The sequence below is a fragment of the Anarhichas minor genome, unplaced genomic scaffold, assembly GCF_050575085.1.
Source record: "Anarhichas minor isolate MPS153535 unplaced genomic scaffold, ASM5057508v1 ptg000136l, whole genome shotgun sequence".
NCBI lineage: Eukaryota > Metazoa > Chordata > Actinopteri > Perciformes > Anarhichadidae > Anarhichas > Anarhichas minor.
In genome coordinates, this window is record NW_027466582.1 from 8,713,319 (window position 1) to 8,733,620 (window position 20,302).

General features: G+C 42.5%; 2 protein-coding genes across 2 annotated transcripts; one reads left to right on the forward strand and one right to left on the reverse strand.

The window, feature by feature from the left end:
• Positions 1-216: 216 nt before the first annotated feature.
• cd164 (CD164 molecule, sialomucin) lies at positions 217-10,068 on the forward strand. The gene is made up of 6 exons (XM_076083927.1): positions 217-447; positions 952-1,020; positions 5,274-5,342; positions 5,745-5,825; positions 6,218-6,301; positions 6,393-10,068. The coding sequence occupies exons 1-6, from the start codon at positions 378-380 to the stop codon at positions 6,563-6,565; spliced, it is 546 nt and encodes a 181-aa protein (XP_075940042.1). The 5' UTR covers positions 217-377; the 3' UTR covers positions 6,566-10,068.
• Positions 10,069-12,772: 2,704 nt separating this feature from the next.
• cep57l1 (centrosomal protein 57, like 1) lies at positions 12,773-16,203 on the reverse strand. The gene is made up of 11 exons (XM_076083899.1): positions 16,037-16,203; positions 15,417-15,588; positions 15,122-15,310; positions 14,909-15,030; positions 14,658-14,771; positions 14,493-14,570; positions 14,154-14,243; positions 13,978-14,052; positions 13,664-13,896; positions 13,447-13,591; positions 12,773-13,297 (listed from the first exon to the last, which is right to left on the reverse strand). The coding sequence occupies exons 1-11, from the start codon at positions 16,091-16,093 to the stop codon at positions 13,103-13,105; spliced, it is 1,470 nt and encodes a 489-aa protein (XP_075940014.1). The 5' UTR covers positions 16,094-16,203; the 3' UTR covers positions 12,773-13,102.
• Positions 16,204-20,302: the final 4,099 nt, after the last annotated feature.

Here is a 20,302-nt window from a genome sequence, read left to right on the forward strand (position 1 = left end):
TACTCTTTTTTCATCAGGTATGTCTTGAGTGACGTCTCCCTCAGCTAAACATAGAAGTGACGCCCAGCAGTTTGGTTAATGATAAACGAACAATAAGCGCCTTTTCCCTTCTTGCCGTTGACGTGGTGGCAGTTCACGTGCACTTTGGTTTTTTTGTCACTCCTCCCAGTGAAAAAAAAAAGAAAAAAAAAGTGCCACATGACCTGTCAAGTAGGAAGTAGCGAGCTAGCGCGAGCAGCAACAACAGCAGCAGCAGTGACCAGAAACGCAAAGACGAGGAGGAAGCTGTGAAATCTCCGAAGTCTCACTCTCGACGTTTCTCCTCAAGATTACGTTGCCTCCGTCGGAACACAAAGAGCAATAAGTTGCCCGCAGTCATGTACTTGAAGGTGGTGTTTTTCACTGTGGTTCTGGCTCTGCTTGGCGCGCCAGCCGCAACAGACTCAGGTAAGTTTGCGACCTCTCGCTGCTGAGCTAGCGGCTATAGCTACAACCAAGACGTCCACCAGTAAACTGATCCAGAATCTGTCTGGAGTATATGCCTCCATTTTTGGTCATTACAATTTGTATTTCCACGCTCAAATTGCCAGGATTAGCTCACGCGTTAGCCTGCAAGCAGACAGTTTTGGGCTTAGATTCAGTTTACATTGTGTCACGTGGACTGTAGGTTAATATTATTATAATACTATAAACGACACAGGACAGACTGGTGTAACTCTCATTGTCAGATCCAGATCAGCTTATGTAACCGCTTTCATTTGCCTCCTGTGTCACATTTTAAAATTCACAACATTGTAATATTTTGCTGTTTGTGCTAAATTTGAGTTATTGTCGGTTAGATCCCTTATTTAGCAGCACCATCTGGAGAGCTACTGTTTCATTTTCTACCACATGCAGGAGGAAGTTACTGTAAAAGTACCACTACTAAATTAATAAATGTCTCCTTTGCAGATGAATGTCCCTCTAAGTCGTGCGAGGAGTGTGGAACCACTGCTAGCTGCAAGTGGTCCAACTGCACATGTGAGTATCTGTCATGACTGTGTGGCAGGTTGTGGGAGGGAGTGGCACAGGTTGGTCTTTGTGTGCCCAGACAGCTGGACCGCTTGGACACATGATTCCTCGGGTATGGCGAGAATGTACGGCAGTCGATGCTCGACTTTTAGATGATGTCATCTCTATTTCCCTAAAGCCCGAACTGTCTCGTAATGGTCTGGCAACACCAACGGACAAGCTGGTTTGGGAGTAAACTACTGGCACACAGCTCTGTAGGGTGAGGGGTCGAGGTTATTGCTTACACTCACTATTTCCTCCCACAATAATTTAATTTAAGGATCGAGAGGGCAGCAGGAGAGGCAGAGCTATATGTCTTTTAGACATTAACGCTGTGCTCTTGTCCTGATTTTTGGTTTCGCTGCCCTTTGCCTACATCTCTGTATAGCTGTCCCGTGATTTCATTATGTTAATGGGAATGTCTGTCTACACAAGAGTGCTGCGAGTGTGAGAAATCTCTCTGACTTCTGCACGATAGAGCGGAGGTTGTGGAGAAATATGCCGCAGTGGTAATTTTCAATCCAATTTGGAAGCGCGCTGGTTGTGATTATAAAGAAGTTTCCGTTGTTTGCTGAGTCAACCAACGTCTTTCCATTCGCTGCATGCTCCCTGTATGGTTTGTTGTTTTAGTAGGAGAGGAGCTGTTTGTTTTCATGTTATCAGTGTCAGGAAATGAGGTTACAGCTTTTATGAGGAAAGCAGAGATCAGGTGACATCATCTTACATCTTAAAAATTGTAGATTTGTCACTTTTTCATTCAGCAGATGTGAATAAGAGTGTGATAAACCCTTGTGATTATTCACAGTGTTTTGTGAGGTAACTGCTACGGTAGACCTCTGATCAAAACCTGAACCTTGTAGGTGAACAAAACAAGTTTTGGGATAATTCTCCATATTGCCCTAGAAGGCAGCACTCCAATGTTGGCCTGAGTTCAGTGTGTGTGTGTGTGTGTGTGTGTGTAGTCAGACACACACACAGACACGGGTCTCAAATGATTGTGTAAAAGATGAACAGGAGAGGAAGCTAGTGGATGTGCGACAGGAAGCCTGCAATATCCTCACGCTGGGGAGCAGAAGAAAGGAGAGTTAAAGGAAAGAGTGTGCAGAAAGCACCAACGATTAGGTTCACGTGACTTGTTCTCGTAATGTGTGCCTCGGGTGCAGTTCTCGGCAAAAGTGTTCTGTGATCTCGTCGTACAAAATATAACTAATAATCCTAACTGCATTACTAGTTGGTGGTCTAGCAGATTCACAGTCATTAAGCTTTGCTCCAACAACAGTTAACGTAAGTAGGGCAAACATTTTACGTCTCGAGGGAGTTGACTTGTTTGACAATCTAGCCAGCTGTGATTCTCCCAAAGGGCGTATAGAGATTTGTTGATCCCACACCCTCCTTCTGCTTTGTCTCTGGCTGTCCCTCTTATTACGCAATGATTCATTAAGTTGTTGAACAGGACAGGTGAGACGGCAATTATGCACGTCCTCTCAGAGCCGAGGGAGACAGGATAAGCCTGTTGTATTTCCCATAGAGGTTTACAATTACATTTAATGCACGTGAGCACCCGTAAGCACAAAAAACCCAAATATGTTGAGATCTGTTCTCGTATTACGTTTGTCGTCATTTTCACAAGTTTTGATCAACATAGTCTGTTTTTGTTGTACGAAAGATTTGATCAGCAGCTATTTTTTTACCATGCTCATCGGGTGTTATTGTAAACAAGATAAGGAGTCTTTGTTCAAAGTTTCAGGGAGGTTTGGCTGGTTTTTATATTGTGTCGTGGTGGAAAACGTGTCTTTTCTACCCAAAGACTCCTCTCAGTGCTGTCTCTCACCAGCCTACTACACAGGACACAGCAGGCCCAACAGTGTTGAACAACACTGACTGCTCACAAAGCAAGCCGAGAGCTGAAGCCTTTTCACAAACCCAAGAATGGATCGCCTATTTTATATGAAAGGTCAGCTCTGGCCTGTCGAGATGGCTTTCCTGAAGCGCAGCATAACCGCACTGCTGCCGCAGTGTCATTATCACATTTATCTTCGGTTTAGGGAAGTTGTGTAAACAAGCCTTTGGCGTCAGAAGCACATTTCCCTGCAGCCCGGTGTTTCAACACTCGAGAACTTTACGCGTGTACACGCAAGTTCCGTAGCGCCTCCAAGTACAGGCTGTAGTTTGTGACAAAGCTGGTGGAGTGCTGTTAAACCAAGACGCTGTTTTGTGTGGAGGCTTTCACTCACACCTTTAGCTTCAGCAAGCTGTGTATGATGATCATGATGTCACCATCTTGGAAAAGGGTGAGCGTCAGTCCTACCGTTCACAGCTGCCTGCGAGATAACAGCCCTCTGAGTAGTGAGTGAAAAAAACAAAAACCCTCCTCCAACATGCTTCAACATACATCGATCGCAGTGTCGGATCACACGGAGTGTGTGAAAAATAATGCAGCCAACACTTACGTAATGACTTGATCTTTGATTGTCTTTACGTCATTACGTTTCCAGCTTTTAAAAAGTTTCCCTTTCTGAGTTTAAGGTAAATGAGGCAGCTTATTTCTTGTGCTTACTTCCTGATCAGCCGTAGCAGAACTGTAGCAGTTCGTGAAATCTGATGTAAAACAGGGAGACGCTGCATTGGCAAAGAGGAACAATGGTGGACGGATTAGCTACCGAATAGCACAAAACCATGGCCTCAATATAATTGAACCAACAGCCGAGCGACACAGAAACTTTACATCATGGGCTCCACAAACTAATAATTACGTCAGCGCGGCCGTTGGGTAGTTGCTTGTCTCCGAGGCCACTGCACAGCGATGCACGACCTGCTACAAAGTGTAGCACTGTGAGCTGTGGAGAAGGTAACACGGGCTGGTGAGTCATTTTTGACCCTATGTGGAGAAAGCCAGAAGATGCTTTCAACAATGGCTGCAGCCTTTACTGTTAAAATTGCCGTATCTGTAATTTATGGGCGGCCATCTGGTGTGAGTCGTTCCTTGTTTTACAGCACCAGGTGCCCTTACATTGAGTAGGCGCAGTTCCCTTTATGATGTTCCTGTAAGCCAGGATGATAATGCTCCCATATGCTCATATAATAAACAAATTCAAGAGCTATTTTTTTTTAATGGCCTCTCTTGTGACTATAGTTATTATTAAAGCTTTATGGGGAATAATACTTCCGTATCGTTGGAGACCTAAAGTTTTACGACCTGTAAAATGTCGTCCCAGATCGGACCAGACAAGTGAAGGCGTCACTGAATCCATGTCCTAAAGTTGGATATATATATATATATATATATATATATATATATATATATATATATAAATAAAACAAACTAGTGTGTAATGTAAAAACAGAAAAAGGAAGATTGCTCCAAATAGTTTCTGACGTGTTTCGCTATAACAAGAGCAGTGGAGTGATATAACCGGGTGTGAAAAGCAGCTATAGTCACAAGGTGCTGTCTGTTGTGACTCATGTTTTCCTCACTGTGACAGAGTTGAACCATTAAAGGAAACAAACGCATTCATAAACCTTTCTGTGTTGTTTTAACCGATAGAATTTCACTTTTCGATGGTTAATCATGTCTGTAATTTCGTCAAATTCAGTTTGAAGGTTAATGGATAAACAACAAAATTGCCGCTACGTCTGTATCTGGAGTTCTTGTGGAGTATTTGGGACAGGCGGAACTTCATGGCGGGGCAAAGTCCCTTTCTGTCATGGTTAATTAATAATCCGATTTTACAATAAGAGAGAATACACCTCGATGATCAAGCTATGAGTCAGAGAACTGAACATTCAGAAAGCAAATAAAAGTCTTAAACTGTGGTGGATTAAACTAAGTTCATTTACTGAAGTTCTGTATGCAAATACAATTATAATACTTTATTCTTCTACTCCCGATACTCACTTATATGTGTTTCAAAAGGAAACGCATTTATTTGACATTTTTGTCACTATTTGCAGATAAACATTTTAAATATACAATATTTGATTTATTTATAAATAAAAATGTATTTTACATGACAAATTAATTGAGCCATGATTTCATATTGCCAGATTATTGTCAATATGGGATTATTGTCCCGTCGTCGGCTCAAACTAGCAGGCTCAGACTTGAGAGTGATGTTGCTCTTGCCAACATAAGACACTGAAGTCGACTCTGTTCGTTTGGGGAAACCGAATTTGTCTAGAGCACGAATCGGGCTTTTAATCCGCGATACTTTTGTCTCTCGCAGTAATTGTTGGCTGTCACAACATGACTCTCCTGCCAGATAATGTGACCTGCACCCCAGCCAGCTGCTCAGGTAAGTCAAACAGCATAGTGGTGTAAATGGGGGAAATTAACAGTGGTGTAAATGGGGGAAATTAACGTTTTGTATATTAACATGTTCTTTTAGGCCCGAAGAGAATCGTCAGACTCCATATTTGTACACAAATGAACGCATTATTAAAATCTGCAGATTCTGTTTGGGTTTAGCTGCGTTTTAACTGAGGTGTCTGATAATGGTCAGTCTCTGCACTTTGGTGCCGTCTCTCTCGGCTTTTGTTTGTTTCCCAAAATACTAATTCCACCTTTCCCAGGAGAAATGATGAGGGAGCGTTGTGTACTTTATCGCCATTGTTGTTTGTGTGGTGTCTCTTGCTTTCCTCCTTTCACCCCGTCTCCTCGGTGTTGGTTCCCTGTCCTGCTGTATAAATCCCAACAGTCCCCCCTACCACTACAGCCTCCCCTGTCCCTGTTGTCACCGTCACCAACCCTAACGCCAGCAGCCCTCAGCCCACAACAGGTAACCAGTCCTTAATACCCTCTGCTGCAACCTGCTTTAGTCCGTGGTGTCCAGCATGTACGATTTGAAGTTAATAGTTTTTATTGACATAGCTTCAAGATAAGTTAAATCTTTATTGGAATTCTGTTGTTGCAGCAGCACTAAGACCGCAATAGTACAGATGGAGAAAGAAATACTATGTGGTTTATTTAAAAAAAAAAAAAAGAAAAGAAATCATGAGGGAATCGGAGGAAGTGTTTACTTAAGTATTATAAGGTACTTACTAATGCCATGAGTAACTACCAGGACAGAAATCTTAAGGATTACAAATTCAAACGTCTTTAAAAGTAAAATGGCTTAAAGTCAAACGGTGTGGAGGTTAAAGGATGCGTTCTCACTGTGCCCCACTACAGGCCATACGACCATGAATTCCACCACCTTCGTCCCGACTTCCAGTGGGAACATCTCCATCCCTACGGCTCCATCCCCTACTTCAAGTACGTGGAAAGAAATCCTGACATTGTGATGGAGCAAGAACATTTATGTGTACATAAACCACAATAATGACATGTTTTCCTTTCATCACAGTGGGACCCAGCACCAATTCCACCCCGATCGCCCCCTCTCCCGCCCCTCACAAGAACACCTTCGACGCCGCTAGCTTCATCGGTGGAATAGTGCTGATCCTGGGCCTGCAGGCCGTGATCTTCTTCATCTACAAGTTCTGCAAGTCCAAGGACCGCAACTACCACACCCTTTGAAGCGGCCGCACGTTTGGATCCACATCACTCGACCGATCCCCACCAACTAGAACCTTGCAGAGAAGACTCCCCACTCGGCATGCACTCATCACGGTGGACTCAAACAGTGTTTTCAAGCAGGGTGTTCTAGATCTTCAATGTTTGTGCCACTTGTGGTTTCGGCCTGCATTAGCCCTGCTGTTGTAGTTTGTATTAACACACACACACACACACACACACACACACACACACACACACACACTAAGGCCTCTATGTATGATAATTTAACTCTCCGGGAACATGGTGTTTTTATCCTTGAGCATAGGGATTACATAATCTGATAGTTACTCCCACCTCCATCATGCCGTCAGTTATCCTAGTGAATTGAGGGGGTTTGTGTTATTTACAGCCCCTCTCCTCGTGGCCTCCTCAATTCAATGCACCACATGAGAGTTAAAGAATTACTCATGTTCCCAAAGCAGCTTTCCTGTTGATGCTCAGGAGTCGTACGGCTGCAAACTGGTAGCATCTACATTTTTATTTTGTTTTTGTCTTGATTTGGAAACACTGTTTGAGTTCACAGCTTGGTCTTTAACGCGACGGCTGTGATGATTCAGTATTGCTTTTAGCCTGTTGAATCGTGGGTAGCAGCTGCGTCGTGTATGTGTGTTCATACATGATGTATCTACGAGGGAATAAAAGCAACACCCAATCATCTGACATCAGACTAAAACAAATAGCCATCCTTCTGGTAAACGGTCTAATCTGGGTGTCTCCCATGGCATTTAGGAGTGCTGCCAGTAGAGCAGATCAATGCAATAAATCCCATATCAAGTTAATTTCCCATCCTTTAATCTCCCGGTTGTTATTTCTTCTTCACCAACTTTAAAACGTACCCACTCCGACTGCTAACGTGGAGCTGGCCCTTTGCCCGAATTTCTGTGGGGAGGTCAAAAAAGGGGCCTGTGGGTCAAAACGAAAGATTGTAGAATATTAACAATGAATATGTTTTAATAATGTTTAATACAGAGAAGGGGGAGATACAGAAAATGGCATGCACCTTCTTGATGTGGACAGTGATAGCAGTGAAGTGCCTTTAATGTCCGGTATGACTTAAAGAGGAAGAGGAGGCCCAGGTGTTATCATTCGTTTTTAAGAAAGAAGCGGTATCGCTGTGCTGATATTGGGGAGAACCGTTGTGTCCCAGCTGGACTGAAGCGCCTTGTATTTTGAGGAATGGAGTAAATGGATGTAATCTGAGGGCCTTGATCAATGGAGATTGAAGTTTTTCCCTATAAAGTAGAGGACTATATATTCAGTACATGAAACCTATGGTCTTCTCACTGGTGACTTTGTATAAATGAATATTTTAAAGTGCTCTCCCCCCTTTTTGTAGCGCCCAACACTGCTCCCAAATATCCTACCGCCTCACCTATTCATGTTTTATTATCAATCTCAGAACATGAGCGATGAGCTTGCAGGACATTTTGGGTCGCCGTTAGGTGCTGTTGAATCAGGGAATGCAACTTTAAAGAAATGGCAAAACGTATTGGGCCTAATTTAAAAACTTGAGTATTGCAGAGAGTGCATTGAGGTAAAAATGTTGGACTGTTTGTTTGTTCAAATGAGCATTGCGCCTCTGATTTCTGACTTTGCCGTGTAAATGAGAGGATTGTGATCGAAGTGCAGAACTGCTCATGAGCTCATGTCGCATTCTCCAATTAGCTCGCTGCTAACTGTGATTTTTATTTCTTTCCATTTTGTTTCCTCCTGTACATAGCCACGTCCTGTTTGTTTTATCTTCTTGAGGAAAGGCTAAATGAAGGAGTGTTTATCAGTACATTGTGCTCGTAGCGGCTCGTCTGTGTCGATAATGTTTTGGTTAAATGCTTTCTTTTCATTATTGCATGCTGGATGCTTGGAGTTGTGGCTCTTCCTCCCATTGCATATGCTCTTAAAGGATTTAGACAATTTAAAACCACTTTGTTAATTAATCAATATGCTAGTTGAAAGAATGCCTTGAAACTGTGTGCTTTGAGCCAATGTCCTCAGTTTTGGCATGGAAATTGAGCATTGCACTGACAAGCTTTGTTTTGTAACTTTGTAAATGTTTTCATGGTTCAGCCCCCCGAAAAACAATCCCGATGCTTGTATAAATACTCAGTCTTGAATATTTACTAGATAATGGATGAATAATCACCTTGTTCTGTATGGCCACAGACCTTAACAAATGTATGAGTGTGCAAATGTTTTTTTGTTTTTGTTTTCATAATTTAGGATTACATGTTTCCTGCTGCTCACCGTCAACACGCCTTTTAACCGAGTCACCTGGTGGCATTAGGCTACAGCCCAAAGACCCAACTACGGCGACAAGGCTCCAGAGTTTCGCCTCAGCTGTGGAGAGCCTTCGCCCCCAAATTAAGAGAAACATTTTGAGTTTTATTCACAGCTGTTGAGTGGCGTGCTGCGTAAGTGCTCTCACGCTGTCGACACGGTGGCTGCATTCCCTAAGAACACGGCGTCACGTGTTGACATCGTGACGAGTCCAAAACACCTCTGGTACCGATAGATGTCCATTGTGTTGCCTCTCCGCAGCTTCGGCGACAAGTTAACTAACTCAGTCAGTGCACCACTTAAGGAAAAGTGCCTTATTCAGTTAATACCCATCTATAGTTGTAGTTTGTAAAATATGACACACCTATTAAATAATGTGACTCAGCACTTTCAGACCCCTGTGAAGTGGATCTCTGTGTTGTATTCTGCTTAAATGTCTGTTTCGTCATTGCTCGGCCTTAACTTCTTGATCAAAACCCACAGAGCGTTTGCTAGTGACAAGCTGCCCAGGCCATCACCAGGCTGCTTTTTGTTTGGAAAGTGAGTGCGTTGGATGCATGACGGTTGGCCCTTATTAGCATTTGAGTGCCTACATTTCAACCAATCACACAATAGAATTATAGGCGTTTTAAATGCTGCTGAAACGGCTTTAAACCAGCTAATGAGTGGTTTTAAAGTAGATGCACGGTTTGTGGCCTGGTCAACTTATCACACGGCACGTTGTAATAAACTGCAACACTTCCTCCATCATGCAAACGGTCACGTGAGGGCTTGTAATTTTCAATTGTTTTACTGAATGACTTGTTTTCTGTCGAGTAGGATTTTAAGTTTGCTTGGTCATGGAGGGCTTTCCTCAGTTTCCAGCCTCGCAGTGTTCAACTCCAAGAGCAACGAGTGAAAAGCTTTTTGATTCCCTCCTTTTTGCCCCGTGGCTCATTGTAGTGCCAAATCTTTTCCCTTTTTGTGTTAGAGGCCAGCGGTCTTGTCGGTACTATATTTCTGGCTTTGACGTACACAGACTGTACATGTAGACACTTGCAGCTGCCCCCAAAAAGCCTCCTGAAATGTTTTGTGCTTACTTTGTGCTCCTTTCTTGCTCTCTCAAACCTTTTTATTTTGTGCCTTGTTTTCTAGTGTTGCCTTTTAGTTCACGATGTAAAGCCAATAAAGTTTGAATCTTGTTAAACAAATCACTGTGTTTACCTTTTCATTTGGGCAGCAGTGGAGCAGATCATTTACATGACAAACCCCGAGTGGGACGATGACACGCAGCCAGGTCTCCACTGCCATGGTTACAATTGAACGGCTTGTTGCCTGGACAACAAAATGTATCGAATTCAGGCTTTGCTTTGTACAGCCCTGTGTGTGTGTGTGTGTGTGTGTGTGTGTAGCTAATGCTAGGTCAACAAGCTATCATGTTACAGAAGCAAATAGCAAAGCAGTGCTGAACAAACCATTTCTTCAAGTTGTATTTACAGTATCTAAACACTCCAAATTCAGCAGTATTTAACTATAAAATCTGGATTTACCAACAAATATAGTTCTAGGTGTATCCATACTTTATGCTAAGCTAACCGGCTGCTGGTAGCTTCATATTTAGCCTAGTAGTTGTATCTCATTTTATCTCTTTTCGTTTACTAAAACACCAAACTAAACTGCCTGAGGGACTTTGTTTCAGCTTGACCTGCTCTTCTGTCCAAGTGTGTTTGGAGTCTATTAGAGAAAGAAACCATCAACATAATTAACATAATCAGATTCTTATTGACATGGATTTCTGATGTTATACATCCTGGATCCACCCTAACCCAGTCAATACCCTCCATCTTTTTGGAGACCCTCCATGGGCCCCTAAGATAAATCGGACGGGTCACTAGATAACTGAAAGGATAACACAGAAAAAAACATTTTCACCTTTTCAGGCCTCTAGAAATCCCTCCCAATACACACCCACAAGACCTTTACTGGTTATGAGGGGTGACTAGTAGACACTGCTTGGTTTTGAGGGGTCACCTGATAATGTAGAGGGGGTTTTAGTGACACTAGTGTCCCCCTTTGGCCACACACAAACTAAAAGCCCCACAATTATCCTCTATATTGTCTTTCATAAAGTTTACGGAGCAGACTACAACTTGAACTGGTTTACTACTTTCTGTGTTTGATAGCAATCAACATGTTTTGATCAAAGCAAACCGGTACAAAGTTTATAGCAACCATGCAACATTATTTGCTGTCATGTACAACTGATGAGTTGACAAAAACAAAAAAAATCCCCCCTCAAACAACCAGTTTGTTTTTCACACTGAGTTGACACAGGGTCACAGCAAGGTTCTGCAGATGTAGCAAAAGCTGTTTGCTCTAAAGGAAATGATCGTGTGTGTGTGTGTGTGTGGGTGTGTGCACTCTCAAGAATCACAGTCTGTACAGTTGACTACGTGCTTGAACAATATGTTTTTGTGCTGAGCAGACTGTTTTTCTCCAAGTGGCCCTGAGTCCCCAGCTGGCACTGTTTCCTAGAACCAAAGAGAGTTTTAGGGGAGACATTTTTTTTGGACAACCACACCATAACTTCTCTCTTTAGTGTGTGTGTGGTCATTAAAAAACATCTGCAACCCTGCACAGTATCTGCTGTTAATGGTTACTTTTTCAATTGTTCATGTCAATTTATAACTCAAATAGACTGTAAGCTGTACATTAATTGTACACTTAAGACGTATCTTTATCCTCATAAAAATGTTGGGAAATCCTTCACACACACAAGAAAAATGCCTTACAGGCTCACAACTACCCAGCCCTCCTACACACACTGCTCTCCGAACACATCGCTGCTATTCAAACCAGGCAAAGAGCGGGGTGTGCAGTCACACGGTATTAGAGCTGCAGGGTCAGGAGAGATGTGTGGGCACGGAGGAGGCTTGACTTGCCTCAGCTAACCTGATTGCCGTGTCCAGTCATGCTCTGTAATCTAATATGGGAGCACACAGAAACAATGCAATAGGTTTAGTCTCTCTCTCCCGTAGCCCAGCTCGGTCCATTTAACCATGCCGTGAACTCATGCCAGGAATACCAGGACCAAGCAATTTTAGCAAGATAATTAACTGAAAAGGCTGAATGTGGAAGGCAACAATCACAATCAGCTGTTTTCTACTCCCGTGACCCAGAACCTTGGACAGGGATGTCTTCATTTTAGTTTGTATCAGAACAATTTTGTGACTAAACAACCACTGTGGAGTTGGTGGTATAGGAAGTAACTGAGAATAGCTTTATGGTAAAAAGAAAAATGCTTCCTGCTCATCAAAAATGTGACATTATAAGACAATAAAAATGTTGACCGAGGCCTGATAACGAGGAGACAATGCAGGAATGTTATGAGGCAGCATGTGGTTGTTGCTCCCATAAAAAGGTGGTTGACTGAAATAAACAGAGAGCAAAGAAAAGGTGTCCCGTCATCTGACCAGCCTACAGTTAGTAAGAGCTATCATTGATGAATTTGAGAGAATTTGGCTGTCTTGGCAGTGTGAGATAGCAAAATCCTGTGGCAAAAAGCAGTTCCTCCCACTAGTGCGCAGCGATAAAAACCACATCCGTTTGTCCTGTGGTCAGGGCGACATGTACTCAGCTGTCCAGCCTGCTGCTGTAACGGAGCTCACAGAGCTTTTTGGTCCATCTATTCAGGACAGTAGGGGCTTGATGCTGCACGCTACATTATAAAGTTATGTCTTATTATTATACATGCAACTGCAGGGTGTGTGGGGTGACGGCCTTCACATTTGTAAAATAGAGATAGGATGAGCACTGCCACCTAGTGGTTCAAAGTATGAATTACAACTGGTGTTGGAGGAAAAAAAACATTTGTGTTGGCAGAAGTAAAATGTGAAGAAAAATATTTTTTAAATATGCAGAGAGAATAAACTTTATTAAAATGTGAAAATATTAAAAATAGATTACTTCAGCTTCATTTGAGATGAGACAGGGTGAGGTCATGATTCATAGACATTACACCCTCTATTTATAAAGTACCCTGTATGTGATAGATTTCATTCAAGTCAAACACCTATTGCTTTAATAGGTTTCATAAGTACCACATAATCAACCCTTTCTTTCCCTCTCATACTAAAAACGTCCCAGAGGCCATTTGAAGAGTGGGAAAAACCCGGCTGCAGGGAACCAAAGGCAGTCTTGTGGTTCGACCAGCTGTAGTATCACAGAAAGGTCTTTCAGAGAACCTCATGTTTCCCAGGAGATGTCGTCTTGTTTCAGGCTGTTTCTGAACTTCTGGGTCTCTCTAAGAAGCTGCAGGTTGTTGTGAGTGGTCCCACCTTTCCTTCCCTTAACAGGAGAGGGAACAGGTGGTTTGATCCCACTCAACTTCTTGGCTGTGTGTTCCTCGGCACATGGCTGGCTCCGAGTCAATTTATGGACCTGTGCAGGAGCCCGAGACAGCGACATTAGTGACCTAAACTACGTACACAGTTAGGGATGGCACCACAGACAGACACTGGACATGCTTAAATATTTTCACACATCTACAAAGCCTGCCGCTGCATTGTACTGAGTGATGGTTCACCTACCGTCTGCTGGTGTTTGCGGAGCTTCGTGATCTGAGCTCCCTTCTCCTCCATTCTGGCGACCAACCTCTCCAGTTCCCTCTGCAGGTCCTGCCTCTGCTGGCAATGTTGGGTTGCATCTATCTGATGCACCAACTCTTGATGCTCACTGACAAAACACACACAGATTATTAAATGTGTAAAAAATAGGAATAAAAATAAATAAAAGAAGCTTACTCACAAGCTCATTTGTCCTAGCTCGTCCTGCAGAGCCAAGAGCAGGTCAGAAAGTGAGCCCAGCGGCTCGTGAAAAGTGGTAGAAGATGAAGCGAAGTCCCTCTGGAGGCTTTTCTTGGCTCCACAAGCAGACCTGTGCAGCGTGCTCACTCGTTCACACAGCTGGGGCTGATGGTGCTTCATCATGTGAAGTATACTCTGTACGTTGGCGTGTACCGAATGGCTCGGGCTTGTCGACTGCGACAGGGAGAGACAATTAAAATGAATCGAAAGAAACCAAATAAGGGAAAAGAGTTCAAATAAGAGAAACTGACGTACCGTTCCTGCAACAAATGGCATTTGTTTGTGCCTTGGGCCCCTTGGCGATGGCAGCTCATTCTGTCGGGAGGTTTTCTGAGGAAAAAGACAGCAATTAGCACTACTATGTGCAAACAAATGTTTTTCTCATCAACTAAATACAGGCAGTTAATTAGCTTTATCAATAAGAAAAGTACCTTGGTGGTCTTTTTTGTTTTCTTCTTTGGTTTTATTTCTTCAGCAGTTGGAACAGGCAATCGAAAGTTGATGTCCAACTCCTTCTGGAGCTGTGGACATGGAAATAGCCCACAGCTACTTTTCAAGATTCTTTGTTGGCATTTTACCATTATTAGACGGTAAGTTGTATGCAACTTAAAACAGACTAGATATCTTTAATAGGAAGTAAAATTAATGGAATTCAGATTTCTTTTAAAAATTGCTTATTTTTTTCTGCAGGTTGGAGGTAAGGAGAAGTGTAAATGTAGATTTTTGTCATTTTTGAGATGATCCGAAAAGTGGAGTGTGTGTGGACTGACCTGATCGGCTTTTTCCTGCACAAGTTTACGCTCATGCTCTTCTTTCAGTAGTTTTTGCTCCAGAATGGCAAGCTTCGTCTGAAAGCAAAACAGCATTAAAATAACCTCATTCAGCTTGTGATGATTAGCGTTTAGACTAATCAAGTGTAAGAAACTGTGACTAACCTCAGCCAGAGTTTGTGTCCGACTCAATTTGAGACACTCTGATTCGAGTTTCTCCAGCTTATCCCGCTGAGATGGGCTGTTTGAGATGCACGGCTGCTGGTTTTGCAGTGAAGCCTAGTGCGGAGGTAAACAGAGATTATTTTAAAACATTTCAATAATTCAATCTTGTTTGAAAAATACTAATCATGTTTGACTCCTCATCGTTTCTCTGTAATATATTAGACATTTCAGTTTGTAATCTTTTGGACCACCTGATTCTCCATGAGGACATTCCTCTCCTTCTTCGCGTTTTCAACCATCTTCCTTATGTAGTCCAGCTGCTTCTCAAGGACCTTACACCGAGCCTCTGCAGACTGCAGCTTTGAGTCCAGCTCTGTCATTATAAACACAACGATTAGAAGAAATCTACAGAAAGGACATGTGCATTGGCAGTGGCCTCTCCCTCTGCAGCTTCCACCACTTACCTTTCTTTCCCAAGTTATCTGTCGCAGGCAGGCCAGCTGCTGGATGACTGGGCACCGTGTGAGAGCCTGTGACCTCTTGATGCCTCCGAGCATCATGGGAGAATTGACTATAGCTCTTTTCTGCTTGCTTCCTTTCCAGCTCCAACCGCCTGATTTTCTCCTGGAGGGTCTTCAGTGCATCCACAACAGCTGAAGAGGAGTTAATGAGAACAGAAAGGCGTACCTGGTTGCAGCCGGTGGACAAGACTAAAACATGTTATGAGACAAGAAGATAGAAATAATGGCTGTGCCATACCTGTGCTGTCAATATTAGGTTTGGTGTGGGACACCCGAGGACTGGTCATCTGTGGGTCCACGCTGATGGACGAGTGGACAGGGAACTCGAGCTGTCTTGCTATTGGTAGTATCCTGTTTGGAGGCTGGTAATAGCTCCCGATGTAACTGTTTTTTGAGGGTGAGTCTAAAGTCTGCAGACAAAAAGAGGAGGTATATAAATTAAATTCACATTTCTTCAATATGTGGAGCTGAAACCAGACAAATTCACTACTTTCCCGTGTGAAGATCTAGCGTTAACTGGTAAACTACCTGACGATAACTAACGTACTGTACTGTAGCCAAGTGTAGTAGCTTTCAGCAACAAGAAGCCCACCGTTAAACTCATAAAAGCTGAATTGCAAACGAAAACAAACCATTTTGTCTACAAACCACGCTAAGATAATTATCTAAACATAAAGCAGTAACTGCCCTTGCGTAAATGAATCCAGATAAACGTAACGTTACGTAACAAAACCATGTAGAAAAGCTCCTTCAGACACCCAAACGTTAGCAGCTAGCTTAACTAACGACGACAGCGAAAGTAAACAAAGCTAATGTGTTAGCCACACTCGCAGCTAACGGCTGATTTGCGAGTGTTACCTGGTTGTTATAAGTCTCCATTTCGGGACATTGAGGTAGGTACTCGAAACTAATCATATGTTTGTATATTAATATTCCCCGACTGCTTGTGTTTATAGCTAACTGATTTCTTCAGTTGTCCAGTACGCTTCCTGTCACAGGCAGTCCGGACTTTTTAAATTTCCCTCCTACATTGGTTCCGCCTGCGCACTGAGAGCCTGCACACTGTGATCCTTCCTCACTTCCTCCAGACTGTTACAGACGTTTCAATGTATGAGTGTATGATCAATGTCTAAAATACATACTCGGTGATATCTGTTGAAGGTTTTATCACAGAGACACCATCTGACACGTTGATATAATGTTGATACAGTTAGAATACTCCCCCTAAAAACAAGCAAGAGCAAGATTCAATTAAATGTTGTAGAATTACAAATGATTTAATACATTCAGTATTTGAATATAAACTAACACGTTGGCTATTTGTCATCATAAGGATGCTTACAAAGGGGATCTGTTGTAGATTAGGTGCTGTGAATGCCCACAGTGTTTGTAATACATGCACCTTTCAAGAAAAGCTTTTTATGCATTGAAAGTAGTTTTGCCTTGTTTGGTGAGAACAATGACTAACCAGTAGGCTTTTAGACATGTATAGTATTTGATAATGTCCAGACACATTGCTGAATAAGTATCCAAAGTTCATATTTTTAGACTGTAAATGTTACAAAAAAACGGTGCATTTTAGTGAAAAAAAATCAGACCCGTTAAAGTTGAGGGCAACACAGATGGCATAATGTTACATTTCTTTTAGCACTCAAACATGGCAAATGTGATATTTTTCTTTAACCATATGCACGCACACACACACACACACACACACACACACACACACACACCCCAAAATACCCAGGACATGACCTGTGTCAAAGCTATGGCCTTGTTTAACGTGTGGAAACGAGACCCTTTAAGGTCTGCAAAATGGGAAGGTGGAGTATTAGGCAGAGACATGCCCACTTTCACAACAACAACAATTGTTGACGCCATTTTCTGATAGGCTCTTATCTGTAAGCAAAGTGTCTTTAACCAGTTAATCAATCAATCACCCTGTATACACTTGAAAAACAGTATGCAAATAGCCTGCTGCACCTAAAGGCAGCATGTCTGCAATGTGGCAGGTCAGTGCCACTGAAAGAAAGGACACGTTTCCCGTAGAAATGGTTAAGCTTTTGGGGTTTTCCTCTGCAGCTTTATGAATCTTTTGTAGATTTAGCAAAAAAAACACCTTAGTCCCTAACACAGACATTCATTACAAGGCACAATAAACTAAAACTTGGTAGAGACAATGATAGTTGCCTGCTTATATGTTTAACTGGCATTGACCGTCTCAGTGTGCAGTTTGGCAGAAACGAATCAAATGGAAATGTACAATCTCTCTCTCTCTCTCTCTCTCTCTCTTTCTCTCTCTCTCTCTCTCTCTCTCTCTCTCTCTCTCTCTCTCTCTCTCTCTCTCTCTCTCCTCGGCCTGCACACAAACAAGAGAAGGGGCGGCTGCTCTAGGTATGATGGGAGATGTAGTTCTTAAAAACTACCACATAAAACACCGAACGCAGAGAATTCTACTCACATGATACCCTCCCCCCCGGCGGCTCCAACCAATCATTTGTCAGAATACCTCACAGCATCCAACCTAGAACGCCCAAGAACTCCTCTCATTGGCCGGCCTGTCCTGCCAATCAAATGTTTACCCTCAAGTTGTTGCCTCTTCTCGTGTCTACCGTGGGGACTAACGTTACTGGTCAGCGCTGTGGCAAGACGTCCCATACCTGAAGACCTGCACCAAAGAATGTGGATAAAGTGAGTATTAGAGAATGACACTTTCTGTGATTGGTGCACACTGAAAGGTTTGTGTGTAGCAATGTTGTTTTGGTCGCGTTTTTGTTGCACTTTAATGGTGTCTTTGTTAACGGGCAGCTTGAGAGCCTTGACACGAAAGGAAGCCAGAGAGAGAGATTGAATGGACTGACTGACAAGTTGCGTATTTGTATGTTTTCAGTCACGATATGTCTATTATTTAAATATAAAGTCATAATTGTTTTTTACAAACGTTATGTGGCAATGCCACTTTAATCGCCAGATTATGGTGTCTTGTAACACCAATAAATAATCTCTCTAACCACGCTCTTTTTCTTGGAAATCGGTATCAAATCAAATACCAATATTACCATTTTTAAGCATGATCTGGGTTTAAATCCCTGTAAGCCCGTCACAGACCGACTGCCACTTTTTATTTGAGAGTTTAGAAATAGATAACCGTCTGCTCTATATTTTTTTTATTCTTTAGGCTTCATATGATACGCAATATGTTGAAATATACCCTTGTATCTATACCTTTTGATATGTGATATAGGTTTGTTGGCGAGCAATTAGAAGTAATATTGTAATTTGTGCATCAATGTGATGCCAGATTTGTCATATTTAATATGGTGGATTATTTTACAAACTGACATCCCTGTCTGGTTATTTTATCCATAAACAGATTTCCAAGAAATAGTACTTGGATATACTAGGATCTACAGTATATTGCGATTAAAAAAATACCATATTAATAGAGGAATTAGCAATTTGCACACCACCTTTATTGATGGGGCATTTTACAGTTGAGAAAAACTTGTAAGTGCTCCTTGTATGTAATTGCAATTTGAAAACACATTTTGACATTTATGTTGTGCAATTTCTTGTTATTTATTGGCTGACATATGTGCTGGTACCATATATCTATCATACACTAATATCGGGCAATAGTATTGTCTGGCCATTTTATCAGTCGGGCCCTAATTCCTGCTATGCTGTTTTTACTCAAGTAACATTATAGGTGCATGCTCGCCCATAGTTTTTCTTTTATGCTGTGACGTAAACAATCACTGTTCCATGTGTTATTTCTTGCAAAGCCTGTTGTAAGACAGTAGAAACGTTAGCCCGACATCAAAAGATGGAAGTGCAGGTCCAGGAGTCTGTGGGGAGATGGAACGGGCTGGGCAGCCGGGATGCCATCTCCAGATCTGAAGCCATGGAGAACATCCGCCAGGATGTCATGAGGAAGGTGGAGGACATCAGGCCCATACCACCGTCACCCCCAGCCTCAGGAAGCCCTCCCAACAGTGACCTGAATGACATCCTGACTCACCTCCTCATGCTCTCTAAACGGTGTCCCTTTGACGACGTCAAGGAGAGATGCATTCGGCTTCTACAGGGCGTCCAGGTAGGAGACTCATACAGCTTATGATGTGATCCCCGTGAGCATCTTGTTCCATGTTGCATTAAGCTGCACAATACTGTCACATTCCCTTCCGTACTAGCGCATATGGTATTGTTCTGTTGCCATCTGCTCCTCTCGTCGCCTCTTCATAAGCATTGCAAACACCGGGGTTGAGTCAGAACATCATGTTTAGTCAAGTAGATTACATTCAAGGACACGACGGGACACCGTGAACTCATCAACACTTAAACTTTACAAGAGCCAAGGATTTACCAACCCAGTTCTCCAACCACATGCATGCACAGGGCAAGTCAAGAATTTGTTTAAACAATTGTACTGGTATAAATTTGGTGTAATGTTACAAGAGGCTGGCTGAAGGGAAAACAACATGTCACTACCATCTGACATCATATCCGTCTATCAGCTGAAATCAATGTCAGCACTATCAGTATGCCATGCAGTTTTTAAATGTTATTCCAGATGTGGTGGGGTGTAATCTGGATTCAGGTCACAGCATGGAGCCAAATTTGATTCTGTATTCATGTTGTTGTCAATTCTTTCTGAACCAGCCTTAGTATAAGACATGGACAGGACCTAAAATAAATGTATATTCATGGTTAATATGTTTTGATGATTAATGTTGGCACTAAAGTATTCTGGATTTATTATATTTTGTCATTTAAAAGTATCCTTATTTACCGTGGTGTGAGCTGTGGCCTGTTCCACTTAATGAGTCCTCTGTTGAGAGGCACAACTAAGCCTGACAACTTTTGATGGCCTGACATGTTGTTATTCTGAGGAAATAGACTGTTTGGCAGGGCCCTTAATTCCTGTTTGTGCGGAAGTGTTTTTGGAAGATGGTGGAGAGGAGCAGAGAGAGAGATGAGAGAGGGAGAAAGCTGCTTTGCGGGTTTAGCCGTGCACCATAGTACACACCGTCTGGTATTTTTGAATTATGCTAAGCTGCATTTGCTGTGGGCTTGCCAAAGGGTGCAGTTATGGGCCCATTGTGGCAGCTCATGTCTTCCTAG